Below are 22031 nucleotides of genomic sequence, written 5' to 3'. Positions count from 1 at the left end.
AAAGGTAGGAAAGAAGCATGGATTAAATGGTGCCCTAGCTGATCACATAGATAGTGATAGTATTTTAGTAAAAAGGAGAATTGGTTATTATTTGGTCAAATATTTGACCATCTAGACCAGTTAGGCTCCATTCACACTTGTGTGACATAAAAATCATGTGATTTCCATTGTGACTTTACCGTGCGACTTGATGCGACTTGATGTGACTTTGGATAAGTGTGACTTTGACGATTCTGATTGTTTTGTTTGTGCTCTACAAAGTCACTAGACATGTGCAGAATGGAAAAATGTGTTTTGTTTGGTTTCTTTATTTTCTAACACATTCTAATGACTTTTGAGGGGCCTGGTATGCATTGGGACCCCATGCTGTTTTTTACATTTATTTTTAATTGCCGGCATTCTTTTTTTTACATTTAGCTGTCAGTGGGGAAGTCATCGGTTTTAATGTGACTTTTAAGGGTTTACATTGAAGTGTGTTGTCCTCAAGTCGCATGAAAGTCAGACCAAAGTAGTTCAGGAACTACTTTACAGTCGCTGCGACTTTACGTCACCCAAATATGAATGGAACTCATTGGAAAACATGAGGTGCGACTTGTCATGTGACTTTGAGGTTCAAAGTCGCATGACATGTCGCACGACTGTGAATGGGGTCTTAGGTAAACAATCTAATGTCCTGGGCACACAGGTGTTTTGTGTAATATCTTTAGGGTTCCATTCAAATTAAAGGAAAATGGATGACAGACAAGACTTTGTTGAAAATGCAATAAGGAAAAAAAAAACTTAGCGCACACAGCCTCTCTAGACAGCCAACTAGATGTACACAGGCCCGAGTCTTATATTCAGCAAACTAGAAATAAGAATGTTTCAAAGATTACTTGCGAAGGTTCAAATTGATCAAAGTCATGGCATAGCTAGTAGTAGTCAGTCACCTGCAATTGTATATGATCTGTAAAGTTGAAGATATTTTTGCAGTTTATCCAAGCAGCTTCTTCGGTCGAAAAATGAGTGTCAGGAACATATCCCAGCATTTATATCCACATGAATAACCCAGGATTACATTTTATTATTATAACTTAATTTAATACAAAAAAAATGACACTTGCAACTGAAAGAGGCAATCCTTATAACAAAGACAGACTGTATAACTTGAAAGTTGATATGTAGTGAGAAGACTGAGACTTGATGTTCTGTAGACCAGCCTTTTTCAACCAAGGTGCCCAGGCAACCTGGGGTGCCTTGAGTTTATAAGGGGTGCCTTGGCAAAAATGCCTAAAAATTTATCAAAAATTGTATACAAACCAGCAAGTGAATGAAGCCTGCCTTTTACTTACAGTTGCAAAATCTCCCCCCCCCCCCTTTGTAGGAGATATAGAAGGTACTGTACCTTGCATGTGACCAGCATCCCCTGAGGAAGCCTGATATATGGGAGAAACATGTTGGGAAGCCCATCTTGCGTTGCTGTGTTACTGTTATTGAAATGAATTGTACTTGCCATTTCTGTATCCACCCTTTTCCCCTTTTTAAATGTATGAATTCCTATTTTGCTTCTCAAAATAAATACATTTTTTATATATTATATTTGACATTCTTTTAACTAGTGACATCCTCAGTTAGTAAGGAGGATATCTGTTGCCTCCACAGCATCCCTGTTTGACCTTCCCGTGCCCCTCTGCCTCAGCACTGGGGTGACATTATCTGATTGATGGAGAGAAATTGAGGGAGAAGAGAAACACTGAAACACTAGTCAGTACCAGTGTGCAAAAGTGTATTTGCTTTGGAAGAATAAATCACCTCTAATGTTGGGTGTCCTACGTCTGGATGTTGCTGCATTGTGTAAAGCTATTAGTATAGTTGTTTACATTTTAGACTTCCCATAATCTTAAATGGTGCCTAGAGATCGTCTATAATTTTAAATGGTGCCTCAACTCAAAAAAAATTTGAAAAACACTGCTGTAGACAATCCTGCCCGCAAGACATTCGTTTTTTTTTAGATCCAGTAATTTTTATTGAAAAGATTTTTTTTATCCCATAATACACCTGGGAAATTTCAAAACACACTACATACATATTATCCAGATACAACCTTAGTACACATCACATTTAATAAACCATAAATGCCACTAAAAAAAAAAAAAAAAAAAAAAGGACATTAGTTTGATGACATCACCATCTAGTGGCTTTAGCAAAGAATTCACAACTAGTCACATACAGTATGCTCATGTACTCCAATTGCATGGAAATTACATTTTTTGCTGGCATGAACATATTCTTTGGAATTATTTCTGTTTCAAATATTTTACAGGAGTTTTTCTTTTTTGATTAAATCTTTATTTACACGTTTCCAAGTTAAAACATTATAGACATTTCCCAACATAGAGCTTCAGAATAGTCAGTTAGACAGTGCTTCCAAAGACATACAGACTAAAAAAAGCCACCATAAACAAACATGGGAAATGATACAAGATGTATACTTCTAGTGGTAGAAACAACTATGTTACTGCTTATCGGAGGAGCCCAAATGCAGGCCTCCTCGTAATCTCCCTGAGGAGAGGAAGCACTGAACTAAAAGGCAGAGGATAGGAAATGGAGTGTATGAAGTAAAAACACCAAAAAGAACATATATATTCTCTAGTCAAACGGTCACATGATAACAACTAGAAGGTTAGGTCTTAGCTATAAGGACTCACTTAACTGTGTTAGTTGTTTATTCAAGTCAGGGAAGATGAAGTCTATCCACAAGGCCCAAATTATTAAAATTTAGTTGTAATTATCAGCGCATTAATATCTCATCTCTTCTTCCTTCTTTATTTCTTGCACCTTCAGTAGCCAATCTTTATCCGTAGGAACTCCCGAAGACTTCCAGTAGATCAAATGAGGCACTTGCCCACATTATAGAGGTGAGATATCAACAATTTTCATGAAATAGCATAGGAAGAAAGTTATAAGCTAACTGATGTTGAGTAATACTGGTAATCAGGTTACGGACTTCCCCTCCCAGAAGGGTCTGATGAGGGGACATTCCCACCAGAGATGTAGGAATTTTCCTTTGTACCCACAACCTCCCCAACATTGCACAGAGATTGATGTCACTTAGAAGTTTTCCAGCAGGGGAGTGCATCAGCATGTGAGGAACTACCTAGTGCAGTGGAAGTCCGTTCAGACAGCGCTATCTGACCAGTGGTTTGTGCTGTTCATTAGGCAAACTCCCAGCGAAAGTGACGAGAAGTGTCGTGTCAGACCTAGCTTCTATGCATTTCACGTTCCTGCACTCCCCTGCTGGAAAAATTGTAAGTGACATTTTTAACAATAAACAAACAATACTACACTATATCTGCCTTCCCTGGCTCTTTTTGGTTTCTTGCTTTGCAGATGTGGGTGATTGAAGCGGAGGATAGATACTAAGGATTTGATCTGGCTGTTCCCGGGCTCATTCAACCTAGTTCACCACACAAGTGAACGATCGTTTGGGAGGAGATCGTTGAATGGTTTCCAGGGATTGAGGAGCTACTTCATGCTTTATGGTCACTTGCTGGGCAGAGCCATCTGGTGAGCGCATTTTGTTGTCACTTTGGGGGAAAAGTCACAAATTTTATCTGGAACACGGATTTTATTTTTCACATGGTGTTTGGAGCAGAATCATCCAAAAAGATTTCTGGAGCTGTTTTGAACTTTTTATGACATATTTGTTTTGAGCAATTATAAACTATATTTATGGTTGGAGCCCTATGTCCGGTATGTACATGGATACCACTTACAGTAAAGATAGGACTTACCATCGGAAATAGACCTGAAAGTGTGGACTTACCATATGAAATGGACCTGAAAGTGTGCCTTGGTCTAATGGCCGGTATGCCAAAAATAAGGGGGCATACCCTGGTTTAAGAAATGATTATTCTGTAAGAGAAATGAATGAAATGAATAGTTTGAGAAATGCTGTGAAATGGGGATGGGAGGGTGGGTATCGCGCACAGGAAACCGACAAGCACCACAGGTGAGCGGGCTGCTTAAGTACCCCCCGGGCTCCTCCCATAAATTCAGGCCACCATACTGGCCTTCCTACTTATGGTTGGAGCCCTATGTCCGGTATGTACATGGATACCACTTACAGTAAAGATAGGACTTACCATCGGAAATAGACCTGAAAGTGTGGACTTACCATATGAAATGGACCTGAAAGTGTGCCTTGGTCTAATGGCCGGTATGCCAAAAATAAGGGGGCAAAAACATTCAGGTAGGGTTATGATTTTATTGATTTCCAATTACTTATTGAGCCAATTTGGAGAATGCCTGTGCCATCTCTGTTTGTGGATTGGGGATATACCGGGCGAAGCAGGCTGACTTCCACCTGCCCAGTCTTTTAATGATGTGGTCTGGAACTCCGTGGCGGGATGCCACGGAGGCTGCTCCGATGCGGAAAGAGTGTCCGGAATACTGACTAGGGTTAAGATGAAGATTGCGGAGAAGTATTCTTATGTGTTCCACAAACTGAGAGGCGTTTAAGGGTTTAACTGGGAACGGTAGAAGGGGACTGCTGTCTGGTTGTTCAGGCAGGAGTGACAGGAGCCGGTTGAGTACGGCGACTGGACACCAGCTGTTGTCGGTTTTGTAGAGGTGAATGTTCGCTCCTGAGCCCGTTTGCTGGGTTTTAGAGACCTCGAGGTGCAGGATGAAGTGGTCTTGGTATCTAAGTAAGTGTCGTCTGCATAGTACTCGGTCTGTGGATTTGTTAGAGGTGAATTCTCCAGGGCGCAAGAACCCATAGTACGCTAGATATATCGCTGCTTGTAAGACGATGCTGCGGAGCAGACCGAATGGCGAGGTAGCCAGCATAGTTGACATGTCCCTAAAGATGGGTCCCGTAATGGGCAAGCGCTTAGTGCTGATGACTGGTTGTTGTTTCTGAATTCCCCTTAGAACGGCTCGTATAGCGTGAGATGAGAATAGTGAAGGTTTCGTGGGGTCTTCAAGCGCCATAAAATGTTGAATGCCGGCTAGGTATAGCCGGATGGTGTTGTAGGATAAGGCCAGCTGCGTGTGGCAGTGTGCAGTGAAGGCCAGTACCTGCTTGATACCTGTTGGTTCTTTACGGCAGGACGTGAGGAATTTGTTAAAGGCCTTCCAAGCTGTCTGGTAGGCTTTAAGTGTGTTGTAGGAGAGGGAATAATTTATAAGTTGTGTAGCTCCGTGTAAATGTTGAGCTAGTCCAGGGTCAGTTGTGACCAGACAGGGATAGGGGCCGACATCGGATCGGCATCGGGAACCTGCTTGAAAAAGGAGGAATAATTGAAACGTGACAGTGCGTCAGCTGCTGAGTTGTATCTGCCGGGAATAAATGTACAGTGTATATTGAACTGATGTTGTAAAGACAGTTGTACCAACCTGCGCAGGAAGGACATGACTGCTAGGGACTTGGACCTGCCTTTGTTGATGATGTCTGCCGTGGCCTGGTTGTCGGTGCTAAAGACTACAGTTTGTCCTGTCCAGTGGTGGCCCCAGAGTTGTGCGGCTGCCACTATGGGGTAAAGCTCAAAGAGGGCAGATGTTTGGGAAAAGCCGGGTATGATTAGTATCTGTTGAGGCCATGGTCCTGAAAACCAATGATGGCCAAAAATTGCCGCGAAACCTGTGGAGGCTGCGGCGTCCGTAACCACCTGGGGTGAATGGACCGAAACTATAGGTATAAATAGAGATATGCCATTCCAGGCGGACAAGAATTCCTCCCACATGGATAGGTCCGCTATGGCTGCGGAGTCTAAATTCAAAATCTGATCAGGGTCTTGAGTTTGCGACAGAAATCTGAGTAGGCGTGATACAAATGTGCGGCCTTGTGGAATAATTCGCATAGCGAAGTTGAGCATACCCAGGAGGGACTGCAACTGTTTTTTGGTACAGTCCTTGGTGTGTGTAAACTCGTGAAGGACTGCCCTAATGCGTGTTAGTTTGTCGAGGGGGAGACTGGCTTGCATTGCGCAGGTATCCAAGCTGACCCCGAGAAAAGTGATGCTATTTGCTGGGCCATCGACTTTGTGCTCAGCAATAGGAACATTGAGGTTTCCAAAAATTACCCTAAGTTTGTCGAGATCTCCTGGGGGCTTGCTGGGTGGTTCTATCAGTAGGAAGTCATCTAGGTAATGGATGACTTCATGGCATTGACCCTTGTGTAATAGTATCCAACCGAGGGACTGGGCGAACGTGTCGAAGAGCCACGGGCTACTCTTCGAACCGAAGGTGAGCTTTGTAGCAAAATAATATGTTTCCTTCCACTTGATGCCATGCCAGCACCAAAGGGATGGGTGGATGGGCAGGAGCTTGAAGGCATCCGAGATGTCGGCTTTGGAGAGCCAGGCGCCTGTGCCTGCTTTGATGATCGCCTGTATTGCCATATCCACGGAAGAATATTTCAGGGAAAACTCCTCGGAGGGGATCAGGGAATTGAGACTGGGTATGTGGGAAGAATGAGGCGCAGACAAGTCGTACACCAAACGCAATTTATTTGAAAACTTGCCCTTGACAAGCCCAATAGGGCTGACTCTCCATGTGTTGAAAGGGGGACAACTGAAAGGGCCTATCACGTAACCTCGATCCACCTCGGCCTGTAAGAGCTGATCTATGGCTTGCTCGTCAATGGCTGCCGAACGAAGATTGGCACATTCGTGGGTAGTGTGGGGTAGTGAAATGAGGCCGGTGTGAAAGCCTGCTGTGAAGCCTTGGATAAGGAAGGTGGCCAGGGAAGGGGTGGGATGTGAAGTGAGATACCATCCTAACCATAAGAGGTTGATCCGGCTTAGTCACGCCTTCTTGTGTTGCTTGACTTCACACAAAATCCTGGGGTGTGCTCTATGACATAAGGTGCAGAGGTGAAGTAGACGGCACTGGCTGAAGTTGCAGGACCCCTGATTAAAGTTATTACAGATGGCTGCCCCTCCCACGGTTCGGACTGGGCGTCCGAGTTTGTCCACCTGAGGCGTTGGTTCAGGGATCGGCTGACCCTGTACTGAACCTGAGGTAGAGGGAAACTCGAAAGGCCGTCTGTTTGCCGTATTGGCGCACCAGGTGGCAGTGTGGGTGGAAGACTGGCAAATCGCACACAGAGGTGAGCGTAAGCCGGCAAAGTGGCGGCAGAAGAGCTCTGTATCCATGAGACTCCAATCTGTCGTGATCTGGAACTGTATGAGTCTGGCCGCGGCCTTGGCTGAAAAGGAACGGTGGTAGTCGTAAAAGGCAAAACCTCCGTACTTGTGGCCTAAGTCTACCACAGTATGGAGATACAAGTCCAGCTCTTCCCGCCTGCTAGGGGTGGCTGAGCACAGGACATCTCTGAGCATGCCAAAGGCCAGTGTAAACTCTGAGACTGTTAGCTTGCGGTTTAATCTGGGGTCTTTAGATTTAAGGACCACTGATATGTCGCCCCAGGAGTAGGCTTTATTTTCTGCCAAATCATGCACGGAAATGAGGAGCGAGGCCAGGTTGACGTCCTTGCCGTCCAAGATGTCCTTCCTGATACTGGTTGGGACCAGGTGGGAGGGGTAGACAATGTGGCTTGAGCCTGAGGTACCTGCAGGAAGAGGTGTCAAGCTTTGAGTTGCCGTTGGGTCGGGGACAGCCGTGGCCGGTCGGGCCTCCAGAAGTGCAACCCTGGTTTGGACGTCTGCCACTGAGGTGGATAGAGATGACACCATCGTGTGTAACTGTGAAATGGCCGATGATATCGATTGAAGGGATACCTGTTGGGTACTGGGTCCTGCTGCTGGTGGGGGAAAGAGGAGTTTGAAAAGCTCGCCTTTCCTTGCTGTGGCGGGGAAGGGGACACCTCTGCGTCTGAGCTCTGCCGTCAGTTTAGGGATAGTCCATCCCCTAAGGGATTGCACGCTGCCGCTTTCTGAGACCGGAGAAGGTGACAGAGGGGCCGTGAGGTCTTCGCTGCCGGTCTGAGACATGGTTGCTCTGGTGAGGATTATCTTGAGCTTTTATTTCCTGGTTGACTGTAACCTATTAGGGGTGAGATGAATTTCAAGTTTTTCTTTGATCCGCTGAGTCATACTTACCCGACTTATTCTCCCATTCCCGTTTTTTTTTTTTTTTTACCTGGGGGGATATCGTCCAACCTGGTGCAGGGTGGACCTACTGAACTTTGACTGACCTGAGAAAAACGAAAAGGTGACAATTCGTGAAGGGATTGCTAACTGGTTTTTTGAAGCAACGATTTGTATGACAATGAAATGATTCGAAATGTTTGCCTTGATTATGAATGGACTCCATGACAGAGGTCCGGCCTGGTCGTCATCATTGATTCGACCGAGAACCGGGCTCTGGAGCATGTATTGAAATGAGGCAAGTGAAAACATTGGTGCACCCGGGACGATCTGGTGCTTATTTGATGCATCTGGATTCGAATCGGAGCACCGTATGAAATGAAATGAGAGAAATGATTATTAGACCGAGGCTTGAATTGGTTGTGCCGTGTTTGCGACTGGCAACCATCCGAGCTCTGGTATAGGTATGAAATGCTGTTTGGTACCAGCAAGGCATTCCGTAAAGAATCGGTGCATGTCAGATGCGACTGGTTCCGGAACGGTGATGCGTTGTGGGAGTGAAATGGTAGTAAGCTGCATGGCAGAGACATGGATCCATCCCCCGATGTCTACGATTAGCTATGATCCGGACTTTGAAGCATGTATCAGAAATGAGGCCGAGCCCTGGGGTACGCCACAATGAATCGGTGCATTTCCATGCGACTGGATTCATATGTGAACGTGATACGTGGAAATGAAATGATAACCATGACAGAAGGTACGAATTAGTGATAAACGTAACTCTGGAGCATGTATAGAAATGAGGCCGGTCCTGGGGCACGCCGAGACGAATCGGTGCACTGCCATGCAACTGGATTCATGTCGGAACGTGATAGGTGGAAATGAAATGATAACCATGACAGAAGGTACGAATTACTGATAAACGTAACTCTGGAGCATGTATAGAAATGAGGCCAGTCCTGGGGCACGTCGAGACGAATCGGTGCATTGCCATGCGACTGGATTCATGTCGGAACGTGATAGGTGAAAATGAAATGATAACCATGACAGAGGTATGAATGACTGAAAACGTAACTCTGGAGCATGTATAGAAATGAGGCCAATCCTGGGGCACGCCGAGACGAATCGGTGCATTACCATGCGACTGGATTCATGCCGGAACGTGATACGTGGGAATGAAATGATAACCATGACAGAGGTACTAATGACAGACAATAACGTAACTCTGGAGCATGTATAGAAATGAGGCCAAATAACTGGGGCACACCGGAACGAATCGGTGCATCTTTTTTGATGCGACTGGATTCGAATCGGAGCGCGGTAGGTGACTGAAATGAGAAATGTTTTGAAATGATTTGAAATGTCAGAAATGAGTTCTAGAATGTTTCAGAAATGAGAAATGATTGGTATCGAACTGACTTGATCCGATAACTTGCAAATTGCGACTTGCTATGGCTGTTTACTGATGCATATTTTTAACACCGACATGCTAGAAATGAAGCGACGTCTGCGTCGCGGTGCTGTCGAAATGGTAACATATCGAAAGTACGAGCGATACACATTACAATAGTGAAGTGCGAGTAACGAAATTTGAAAGTACGGTTTAGTGACATGATATGAAACGAAAAATTCGATATACATTGCAGTTTATGAAAAGCGAGTGAAACGAAAAATTTGAGATTACGGTTTAGTGACCTGATATGAAAACGAAAAGTCCGACGGGACCTTACCTGCGACAGCCAAGCCAGCCGCGTGGTACAAACTACGAATGAAAAACGCAGACTTCGAAAGTTTTGAGAACGGTATCGAATACGGAATTTTGCGAGGCAAGAACTTGCGGACGCTGGTATATCGAATAGTCGGCCTAGTGACGTATATCGCGCACAGGAAACCGACAAGCACCACAGGTGAGCGGGCTGCTTAAGTACCCCCCGGGCTCCTCCCATAAATTCAGGCCACCATACTGGCCTTCCTACATATATATATATATATAATCTTTTTGAAACATTTGTGCACATGTATAAAGTGAAGCAATTAACTAACATACCTTTGAACAAGGTTACAAACGTATACATATTATTTGCACAGATCACGCTTTGCACTTTCAGCGATTGTATTGGGAGCGGCCTTTATCACATCATCATTCCTCATTAGTTTTTCACTAATTTCAGGTGCAGCAACCCTTCTCTTTTTAGTTTCACTATTGGTGCCAGTATCCATTTATATATTATTCATTGCACAGAGATTGTTGGGTATTTTCATCAATTTGTCAAATTGCACAATTTATAACAAGACTCTTGGGTCTTAGAATTCACAGAAGAGGTCTGGAGCTAATACAGTAATTGTATCTATACTACTGTCAGGCAGGCAACAACCTAATTTCTTCTCCCACTCTCTAATATAATAAAGGATTCATAATCGTAGTTCATTCTACAATAGTTTATATAGTCTAGAAAGTAAGCATGCAGAATTGTGTCTATCAAGACACCTAACTTTGAATGTGGAGAGAGAATCTGGGGACCGTATACTCTTACTGGAGTTGTTAATAAACTTCTTATTGGAACAAATTTACCTTTGCTTGAATAACTTTTGTTAGAAATGTAATTTCTTTTAAGGATTTGGTTGCATTTCACACAAGACATGGCATTAAGTATTCATTCATTATCCAGCAGATAAATGTAAATCACAAAGTGCAACAAAAAAAAACAAAAAACTCCTAATGTTAGAAGAAATGTGATTTTGGGCTGGAAAGTAACACATTTTGTCTCAACTATCCACATATTCTATTTCTGTTTCTTACCCAACTTCCTTCATTTCCAAAGATGAATTCTTTGCTAGAAATCTGATCCATTCAATCCAAAGCATTACAAATAAACTCACTGATCTTTTAATACCTACAGTATAATCATAACATTTACATTATTATGTATTGTGTGTTATATGTTTACTTTATCATGACTCAGTTGTAGAATTTTAACATTCACTATTTATTTTTGTCATGTAATAATATGTTATATAATAATCATATGTAATAATGCTATTTAAAATTTGGAAAACATTATAAAAGCAAAATGTTTTTATCATCTTGGTAGACTTCCGCTTAAGTTTGAGTTATCAGTTGCAAAGTGCACTCTGAACTGATGGTACTGATTGGAAAGTGTCAGCAGCTTACATATCTGTAGAGCTAAAGCACAGTGGTGAAAATTACCTCCATTGATGTCAGTGCATTTTACTACTACTACTATCCTTTGGTCTGTACCAGAGGCATGCATCGAATGCTTACAGGTAGCTTATTGCTCAGTGTGTGCACTTTGCAAACATAGTTACATAGTTAGTAAGGTTGAATAAAGACACCAGTCCATCCAGTTCAACCTGAGTGAGCACCCACAATTGTCCCCATCCATGCACATTGCATCCCATCAAGATGCCCATCCACTATATTATTATTATTATTTTTTTATATATATATATATATATATATATATATATATATATATATATATATATATATATATATATATATATGTCAGGTACCCATGTAGCGCCATCAATCTACACAGCGCTCCACGCACCCCCACCCACCCCCAAGGGGTCTGCAATCCAAGCTCCCCAACTCACACCCAATACACCAGGGCCAATTTTTGGACAGAAGCCAATAAACCTAACAACATGTCTTTGGAGTGTGGGAGGAAACCCACGCAGGCACAGGGAGAACATGCAAACTCCAGACAGGTAGTGTCGTGGTTGGGATTCAAACCAGCGACCCTATAGCTGCGAGGTGAGAGTGCTAACCACTACACCAGTGTCCTGCTCAAACACATTCTAGAATACTGAGTATTGCCTAAATTGTAAAAAAAAAACATGTCCTTCCTTGTTTTGTCAAACCTACAGCAATGTTTAGTGTCTTAAAATGTAGAACTCCAATGAGAGGTGTGACATCAATCCTGATATCCTCATAGAATGTCAAATGTGGTGTGAAGTCTGTGCTTTAAGATAACTGTAGTCCAGGGTATTATCGCATGGCTGGTACTTTCTCATAGAAGAATTGGAAGGAATAATTAGTATGAAATGTGGTTCTTCTTACACCCCAGTGCCTGGTTCTTGGTCAATTCGCATCTTTTGGATCTGATCTGATTCTTGCTGGTTCATCAGTTGGGGTTCTGTGATGGACACAAAATAGTTGTAGAGAACAATGAAAACAAATGATAAGAGAGCTGCTTAGTGTTAGCTGCATTCAGCAACCATAAGCTCTTTGCAAATAAATGTTGATATTAATGCAGATCTGTGGGTGGGGAGAATGTAAATAAAGGTAATTATTACCCTCCTCTAACTTTCCCCTAAACGACACGTCTTCGTTTGTGATCATTTTATTCTTGTTCCATTATTTTTGGACATACTAGTAGATGTACTGTAAATATAAGTCTTGGTCATCAGCTCCATCTGGGTGCTGTGCCCCAGGGAGGGATAGGTGCAGCACCCAGTCCTTCTTCCTGCAGCCTGCTACAGTCTTTGGCTGCTGCTGGATAGGGCTAAACACTGCACCATGTAGTACCCACATTTAGGACCCTATACATTCAGGGATCAATATGCAGATCTTCTGTGTTCCAGGCCTTTCATCCCTGAACTCAAAGGGCCCTTAATACGGGTACAACTTGGTACAGTGTTCAGCCCTATCCAGCTGCAGCCTGCCAAAGACTTTACCAGCAGGGCTGAACCTGTCCCTCTGGGCACACTAAAATATCAGGGGACATGCACAGCAGCTAGACAGCCCCATTTACAGGGGGGGGGGCCAAAGGAGGATGTATTTATTATTATTATACTTTATTATACATGATTTATGTATGTATTTACCAGAGTATATAATGTTTTAAAATGATTTGTTAAAGCCAAACTTCAGCCAGCAATCCCCCCCCATCTTCTTCTCTGCAAAGTAGGAGGGTCATTTTTAATATATCCACTTTGCTGCCAGAGGATGTTGACCTTACCATTGGCTGACTATTGGGGGGCTCCTGACAAGTCCTGAAGACTCCAGCGGTGTTATATTGGTTTCATGGCAAGGGGCAGTGACAAGTCTGGTCAGCAGCAGGCCCAGGCTACAACACTGGATCACTAGCAGAACAGGTGCTGAGGAGGGTCACGTGACGGGAAGCTCATTTAATCACTTGCCAAAAGGCATATGTATTAAAATACTGGTTGGTGTGTGTGAATGCGCTACTCCCATAATAACCACCACTTGCAATGTTCTCTTCCTATTAATCCGAATGAATCACTTATGCAAAATAAAAAAATATAAAATCATGTGCATAATCTTAAAACTCTAAATCAGACAGAAATATAACCATATATTATCCAGTACATGAAAAAAGTCCTTCAAACGTGCTGCAAAAATCCTTTGATAATTAATTGTGACTGGCGTGCTCCTATGTTTCTTTAGTGATCATATGTGACTGAGTGAAACACCTCCACCATTCAGATTGGCCACTCACCAGATGCTTAATTAAAGATGCGCCTTTGGTTCATTCAAGGGATAACCACTCCACCTAAGTAACACTCCTCACCGGCTAAACTTGGACTCTAATGTTCCTCATTGGAAAGCATAGGGACAAAAAACGATCATAGCGCAATATGCTTGAACTGTTTATTTAAAATTCATAGAGAAAGTATCAACTCACATTTAAAAGTGCCCTCGAGCCGGCACAAAGCTTACCCAGCAGTTATGGACGGGTACTGGGCTGTTTGCATGGTCCGCCTGGTGTTGTTATGCGGCCTCCACGCTCGGCTTGGCCTCCAAATAAACAGTTCAAGCATATTGCGCTATGATCGTTTTTTGTCCCTATGCTTTCCAATGAGGAACATTAGAGTCCAAGTTTAGCCGGTGAGGAGTGTTACTTAGGTGGAGTGGTTATCCCTTGAATGAACCAAAGGCGCATCTTTAATTAAGCATCTGGTGAGTGGCCAATCTGAATGGTGGAGGTGTTTCACTCAGTCACATATGATCACTGAAGAAACATAGGAGCACGCCAGTCACAATTAATTATCAAAGGATTTTTGCAGCACGTTTGAAGGACTTTTTTCATGTACTGGATAATATATGGTTATATTTCTGTCTGATTTAGAGTTTTAAGATTATGCACATGATTTTATATTTTTTTATTTTGCATAAGTGAGTCATTCGGATTAATAGGAAGAGAACATTGCAAGTGGTAGTTATTATGGGAGTAGCGCATTCACACACACCAACCAGTATTTCTAGCCCATCTCAATGAAGTGTTTTTTTGAATGCAGCAACCCTGACACATACGTTTAATACAGTAGTGGTTTTTGCGCCGGTGACACACATACAATAATATGTATTAAAATGTTCCTCTGACAGAAGCCAGTGACCGGCCTTTTTTTCCCTCACGCTAACAGCATGAGGGGAAAAAAAATACAGATTACCGATCTTCTGTTTACATCACGTGATCAGCTGTCATTGGCTGACAGCTGATCAGGTGGTAAGGGGCCGGGATCTATGTCTCGGTGATCAGAGTGGGCCGCGCGTGACACGCAGGCAGCGCATGCACGGGAGGACATCCATGGACGCCCTCCCGACATTTGCAATTAAGGCCCGCGCTGTAGCCATCTTTTTGCTATAGCGCGGGCGGCATGTAGTTAAATTAAAAAAGTAAACATTTGTTAAAATTAAATAAATACAAAAAAAAGGAATTGTAAAGGCACCCTTGTCCCCCTGAACATACAAGCAATTGCAGACATGCATGTAGGTCCGGTGCAGTGATTGCACCACACATGTGATGTATTGCCGTGAACGTCGGAGTGAGAGCAATAATTCTAGGGCATAATTCATGACTTTCTCTGAACTGGTAACATGCAGAGGCTTTTACAGTGTCAACTATGGACAATTTTAGGCACTGTAGTTTCTCACCATTTCATGGAAGTGCACAGATTTTTCTTGGCATGGTTGGGATCTATTTACTCAATGCAACCCCATCTTTTACCTAAAAATTGGGTATTATATTGTGTTTGTGTGCACTAAAATTAATTTAAGTATATTTTTTTCCTGAAACGTGGAATTAGATTAAAACCTGCACAAATATGTTGTGACTTAAAAAATTGCAACAACCATCATTTTCTTCTCCAGGGCCTCTGCTTTCAGAAAATATATAATATTTGGGGGTTCTAAGTATTTTTCTAGCAGAACATGCAGATTTCAGCATGTGTGCAAAAAAAATAAAAACTGCCCTGGTAGGCAAGCAGTGAATCTAATAGTTGTGGGTTATCAGTGTAGAAAACTTACATATAATTTGTAGGGGTCCTATTCTTCTCTCTATGGGCTTCCTCAGACTGGGATGCTGCACTCTGCAGATGAACTCTGACCTCTGATCTTCTGGCAGTGTTGGGGTGAAGAGCAGACTGGCTGTACAGCTGTATGTGTTATCTGACTGTCTCTGGTGTTCACTGATTTTACTCTTGTATTTATTGTTATCAACAGCAAGAAATCTGTCTGTCCCCATCTCCTTCTTATTCCATTTCACAGTCAGATCCTCAGGGAAATATCCAGAGATTTTCACTTGTATTTTGGACTTTGTTTTGAGTTTTATGTTGGACAAATTTATATCTCCAATCTGTGGACGCCAAGGAAGATCTGGAAGGTAATCACAATTATTAGTCCAATAACACAAACATTATAACAGAAACAAAGACATGTAATTATGTACATCTCAAGTAATGTATTCTATCAGAGAAATGATCTGGTTGTCTGGTAGGTGCTTCTCCTATTAACCTCTCAGAACGAGAAATGAAATGCTGCTTATATCTGTAAGAAGGTGGGGGGGGGGGGGGAGGGCTTATCCCAAATCCTTTTTAGGTTAGATAATTTTGTCTCAGATTTCACTGTATGCAAAAGACACACCCCTCCTAAAACTCAATTTGCATCTTGAATATGGCAACTTGCTGACTTGAGTAGATTCACAGGCAGTTTAACTCATGGGGAAGGCTGAGAAGTAAAATCCAGTCTTTGTTTATTGCAGCTGGGCACATACAGTGGAGGTTAATTGAGCTAATTTTGAAGGTCAAAAGCAAATGTTCACTGTTTAAAAAAAAAGAAAAAAGACAAGTGTTTTTGAAATTTTCTGTATTCTATATGGGTGAGGTCTGTACTGCTCTAGACCCATAGTGCTGGGAGTGGTTAGTGTGGGGCTGTACTAAGAGAAGAAGAGGGATACACAGGGACATACAAAAACACTACAAAAATAAATGATAAAGCAGGACAAACACAATGAGTTCATGTATAGTAAATGTCCCAGCCATAATGATATAGGGCTTTATTGATCTAGCCTGTTACACACATTGAACAGAGCCAGAAAACACTAAGGGGATGATTTATCATAACTGAAGAGTACAAAATCTGGTCACACCTTAATTCAACAAGCTGAAGTTAGAAGCTGATTGGCTACCATACAGAGCTGCACCAGATTTTGAACTCTCCAGTTTTAGTAAATCAATCCCTAAGAATCACCTACAAAACCCTGGACTGATGAGCACCTGTAACACTGGGGACCTCCGATGAGCGTCAAGATATGTTATGTAGGGAGTGACGTGTTAACATACTGTGATCTGACATGCTAACAGATGGCAGGTGACGTGTTCCATGTTCTGACACAATGACATGTACCAGCAATGCTGACAGAGTGATGTGTAGTGACAGTGCTGGCTTCTTGATTTATTACTAACATTGTCACTGCTGTGTTTAGACACTGAGAGGAGCTTCTTATAATTTACATCTTTTCCACAATTCCACTAATAGGCAGGTAGTGGGATCTTTGCTGTATATCGCTTCTACTTAGAAGAAGAGAGAGCCTGTATATGGGGGCCAATGGAGGCGGCTTCATTACTCTGGAGGGCCAATGAGAGCCCAAATTCTGAGCCTGGTTCCCATCAGGAACACCATTTGCATGGAGTTTTAAAGTCCATTTCACTCTATGTTGAAAATAATATAGAAGTGCAGCACAATGGTTCAACAGTTATCACTTCTGTCATAAAGCATTGGAGTCCTTGGTTCAGGTCCTGGTCAGGTTTCCTCCCTCACAACAAAGATGTACAAGTGGGTTAATGGGCTCCTGTCTAAAATTTACCTTAATGTGATATTCTACAGAGTGCACCCAAGATGGCTCCCCCAACAGCAGATAAAGTGCTTTGAGTCCCCAAGAAGAATAGTGATGTAGAAGTTTCAATTATTAATACAAAGTTTCTGGTCCAGTTATGAACAGGTATTATATAACTGAACAGGGATAGTAGAAAACCTATTTCAGGTGAACCCAGTCTCCATTATTAGAAAGTTATCAGTAACAATTGATATAATCTGCTGTATTCATGTATTACCTGATCTCCTTAGTACGATCCTCTGAGGATGGCTCACTGATTGATGCTCCCAGATCACATAGAGAGGAAAGCAGAGAGGCCGGGGCAATGTGCACACACTGGTAACATCAAATGTTTCACCATCCGCAGACTTTGCCGGTTTGTCATCAGACTTTAGCTCAGTTTGTTGTTCTGTTTTCCAAGTGATGGTAATATGATAAGGGTAGAATCTCTTCAGAGTCAGAGAACATGTCACCTCTCCTGATTTACTGAGGGAGAATTTCATAGGTTCTATCTCCTGTGGAGCCACTAGACATAAATACAAATCAGATTACACTCAATTTTATTATCAAATACAATACCACAGTGTGTATTTAATTGGTTTTATACCTCTGAAATGAATAATGAACAAAGCATTCTGTCCTTTATCCAAAGAACCTAGTATGATTTCTATCTCCTCTCTCATTCCTTTGCTATATGCATGGGTCACTTCTGACAGTCTATGTCCCCAACAGGCAACCCTAGAGATGGCCTGCCCCGCCCCAGCACACAGCAGGTGATTATCAGCCTCAGCTGTGCATTTTTGAGACTGTGTAGAAGGGTGCGTCCATTTCCCTCCACTCAGGTTTTAGATTACACTCAACTCTGCTTCATGCCCTTTTCACACTAATGCCACTTCAAAGTCGCAAGATTTTGCCGCGATTTTACTGCGATTTGCATCCGCGATTTTGCAGCGATTTCAGGGAGACTTGAGGTCTATGAACCTGAACTCGCATCAAAGTCAGACCAAAGTAGTGCAGGGACTACTTTGAAGTTGGCAGGACTTGAAGTCGTACGAATATGAATGGTAGTCATTGGAAATCATGGGAAACGACTTGTCATGCTACTTTGCAATCCCAAATTGTGGGACGAGTCATACAAGTGTGAAAGGGGCCTTATGCTGTGCAGTGTGCGACATCAGATCCCTGACCTCTGCCTTCTGCAGCTGGGAAAAAGTTGTGTAAGATGAGAGAGAGCTGCAGATAAACAGGTACAACTTATGTAGGCGGATTTGTTTAACCTCTGTTTATCACCTGAGGCCAGTCACTTCACTGGGTATATGTAAGAGTTTACAAACACCAAGAAAACTACTTGCCGACCAGCCGCCATCATAATACGGCAGCAGGTTGGCTCCCCTGTGCAAATCGGCATGGCTGCACACTTTAAGGGGTGAAAGGGGGCATGCTCGAGCCCGCCGCACGACATAGGAGCTGATGCACGTGCCCAGCGGCCGCGATTCTTGCCGGGCACCCGCAATTGCTCCTGGGAGAGACAGAACAAAGATCTGGCAATGTAAACAGACAGATCTCCGTTCTCTCAGGAGAGAGGAGACAGATCTGTTGTTCCTATTGGTTAGGAACAATGATCGGTCTCCTCCTCCAGAAAGGTCCCATCCCCCCACAGTTGGAAACACTCCCTAGGACACACATTTAACCCCTTGATCGCCCCCTAGTGTTAACCCCTTCCCTGCCAATGACATTTATACAGTAATCAGTGGCTATTTTTAGCTCTGATCGCTGTATAAATGTCAATGGTTCCAAAAAAGTGTCAAAAGTGTCCGACTCTGTCCGCTGCAATGTTTCAGTCCCGCTAAAAATCGCAGATCGCTGCCATTACTAGTAAATAAAAAAATTAATAATAAAAATGCCATAAATCTATCCCCTATTTTGTAGACACTATAACTTCTGTGCAAACCAATCAATATACGCTTTTTGCAATTTTTTTTTGGACAAAAATATGTAGAAGAATACATATCGGCCTAAACTGATGAAGACATTTGGTTTTATTTATTTATTTTTTGGATATTTATTATAGCAGAAAGTATTGTGTTTTTTTTTTAAATTGGCGCATTTTTTTGTTTATAGAGCAAAAAATAAAAACCGCTGAGGTGATCAAATACCACCAAAAGAAATCTCTATTTGTGGGGAAAAAAGGACCTCAATTTTATTTGGATTCGGCGTCCCATGACCGCACAATTATCAGGTAAAGCGACGCAGTGCCGAATCACAAACAATGGCCTGGCCAGGAAGTGGGTAAATCCTTCCGGGGCTGAAGTGGTTAAAGTGATATGTAAAGTGCTGTGCAACTGTTGGAGCTATATAAATCCTGTATAGTAATATTAATGTTTAACAAATATATAACAGTTTTTGCCAATTTCCAGGATTCACGTTACCATTTAACCTGAAAAATAACAGCTGCAGCCTTTATTATCAGGATACTTTCTCTTACTGTCACTGGAAATGCTTTTTTGAATTTTATGTGAACGTGTTTATTCCATCAATATGCAGTAACATCCTAATAGTTGTGGGTTGTCAGTGTAAAGAAATTACCTGTAATTTGTAGGGGTCCTATTCTTCTCTCTATGGGCTGCCTCAGACTAGGATGCTGCACTCTGCAGATGAACTCTGACCTCTGATCTTCTGGCAGTGTTGGGGTGAAGAGCAGACTGGCTGTACAGCTGTATGTGTTATCTGACTGTCTCTGGTGTTCACTGATTTCAATCTTATATTTATTGTTATCAACAGCAACAAATCTGTCTGTCCCCATCATCTTCTTATACCATTCCACAGTCAGATCCTCAGGGAAATATCCAGAAATGTTCACTTGTATTTTGGACGGAGTGTTGAGTTTTAGGTCAGATGAATTTAGTTCTCCAATCTGTGGACACCAAGGAAGATCTGGAAGGTAATCAAAATGATTAGTCCAAATAAAATAAATATTATAATAACAGAAACAAAGACATGTAATTATGTACATTTCAAGTAATGTATGCAGTCAGAGATATTATCTGGTTGTCCGGTAGGTGCTTCTCCTAATAACCCCTCAGAATGAGAAATTAAATGCTGCCTATATGTGTAAGAAGGTGGGGGAGGGGGGAGGGGGTATCCCAAACCCTTTTTAGGCTGATTATTTTGCTATGTTTACAATTTCACTATATGCAAAAGACACCCCCCTCCTGAGATATCAGTTTCCATCTAGAATATGGCAACTTGCTGACTTGAGTAGATTCACAGGCAGTTTAACTCATTGGGAAGGCTCAGAAGTGGGATCCAGTGTTAGTTTATTGCAGCTGGGCACATACAGAGGATGTCAATCTGGTCTATTGTGAAGGTCAAAAGACAAATGGTTACCGTTTAACCACTTCAGCCCCGGAAGATTTTACCTCCTTAACCTCCCTGACAGTTTTCCTGAGTGTGGCTCGGGGTTAAATTTCAGCACCATTAGCGGTAACCCCGAGCCACACTCTGGATTACATTGCAGGATCCTGGGGCAGCGTTACTTGCCTTGTCCCCAGGATCCTGCGATGTCCCTCCGCTATGTCTGCGGGCTCCGTTCTCTGCCCGAAGCCTCTCTGTGCCAGGCTCCGTTCCCTGCGAGCGTTGCGACACACGGGGGCGGAGCCTGGCGGCAAATTTTAAAAAGTGTCAAAATCATAACACATACAGCACACTGGAATCTTACAGATTACAGTACTGTATGAAATAATTTCACATCCCTTTTGTGCCCAGTGCTTTGGACCATGCCCTGCATGCAGTTTTATATTATATATACTGTTCTTTCTGCCTGGAAACTGGAGATTGTCCATAGCAACCAAAAAGTCTCCCTTTATGTCAAAAGTGGCTTTAGACCAGCTAGAAAACAGCAATAGTAAATTAGAACACTTGCAGAATTGAGCGATAGTGAATCGTGGGGAAATGTATTTTATTATTATTATATTATTATTTTTTTTAATTATTTATATTTATTTATTATATTATAATTTATGTTTTTGTGTTTCAAATTTCATCATACCCGGGATATCTACTAGACTCTTGTTTGGACAGATTTAAGTGTGTTATTGTTAAGATTTACAGACCTACAATATAAAATGCCAAATTTCCATGCAAAATAATTGTACCGCTTTCAGCACCTAAAATCCGTAATAATCATACCGCCAGGGAGGTTAACGACCAGGGCATTTTTTTGCGATACGGCACTGCGTCGCTTTAACTGACAATTGTGCGGTCGCGCTTCGTTGTACCCAAAGAAAATTGACATCCTTTTTTTTCCACAAATAGAGCTTTCTTTTGGTGGTATTTGATCACCTCTGCGGTTTTTATTTTTTACGCTATAAACAAAAAAATACTGACAATTTTGAAAAAAAAGCAATATTTTTTTACTTTTTGCTATAATAAATATCCCCCAAAAAATATATAAAAAACCGAATTTCTTCCTCAGTTTAGGCTGATATGTTTTCTTCTACATATCTTTGGTAAAAAAAAATGCAATAAGTGTATTTTGATTGGTTTGCACAAAAGTTATAGCATCTACAAAATAGGGGATAGATTTATGGCATTTTTATTGTTAATTTGTTTTTATTAGTAACGGCAGCGATCTGCGATTTTTATTGGGACTGCGACATTGTGGCGGACAGATCGGACACTTTTGACACTATTTTGGCACCATTGACATTTATACAGCGATCAGAGCTAAAAATATCCACTGATTACTGTATAAATGACACTGGCAGGGAGGGGGTTAAACACTAGGGGGCGTTCAAGGAGTTAAGTGTGTTCCCTCAGCGTGTTCTAACTGTGGGGGGATGGGCTACCACTGAGATGA

At 42.2% G+C, this 22031-nt stretch overlaps 1 protein-coding gene and 1 long non-coding RNA gene across 2 annotated transcripts in view; both read right to left on the bottom strand.

Moving 5' to 3' along the window:
- Window positions 1-11852: 11852 nt before the first annotated feature.
- Window positions 11853-17699, bottom strand: LOC141148600 (uncharacterized). Its single transcript, XR_012245234.1, has 3 exons — window positions 17412-17699; window positions 15328-15675; window positions 11853-12193 (listed from the first exon to the last, which is right to left on the bottom strand). It is a non-coding gene; the product is annotated as an uncharacterized lncRNA (long non-coding RNA).
- A 1961-nt stretch (window positions 17700-19660) lies between these two features.
- LOC141147985 (uncharacterized) overlaps window positions 19661-22031 on the bottom strand; it is a 691676-nt gene continuing 689305 nt past the window's right edge. The window contains exon 21 of the mRNA XM_073635140.1: window positions 19661-20107. Coding sequence (XP_073491241.1) covers window positions 19725-20107 — 383 coding nt within the window. The 3' untranslated portion in view covers window positions 19661-19724. The remainder of the gene's footprint in view (window positions 20108-22031) is intronic.

Source organism: Aquarana catesbeiana, linkage group LG06 (genome assembly GCF_042186555.1).
Source record: "Aquarana catesbeiana isolate 2022-GZ linkage group LG06, ASM4218655v1, whole genome shotgun sequence".
Lineage (NCBI taxonomy): Eukaryota > Metazoa > Chordata > Amphibia > Anura > Ranidae > Aquarana > Aquarana catesbeiana.
This window is presented reverse-complemented; position numbering and strand designations above follow the sequence as displayed.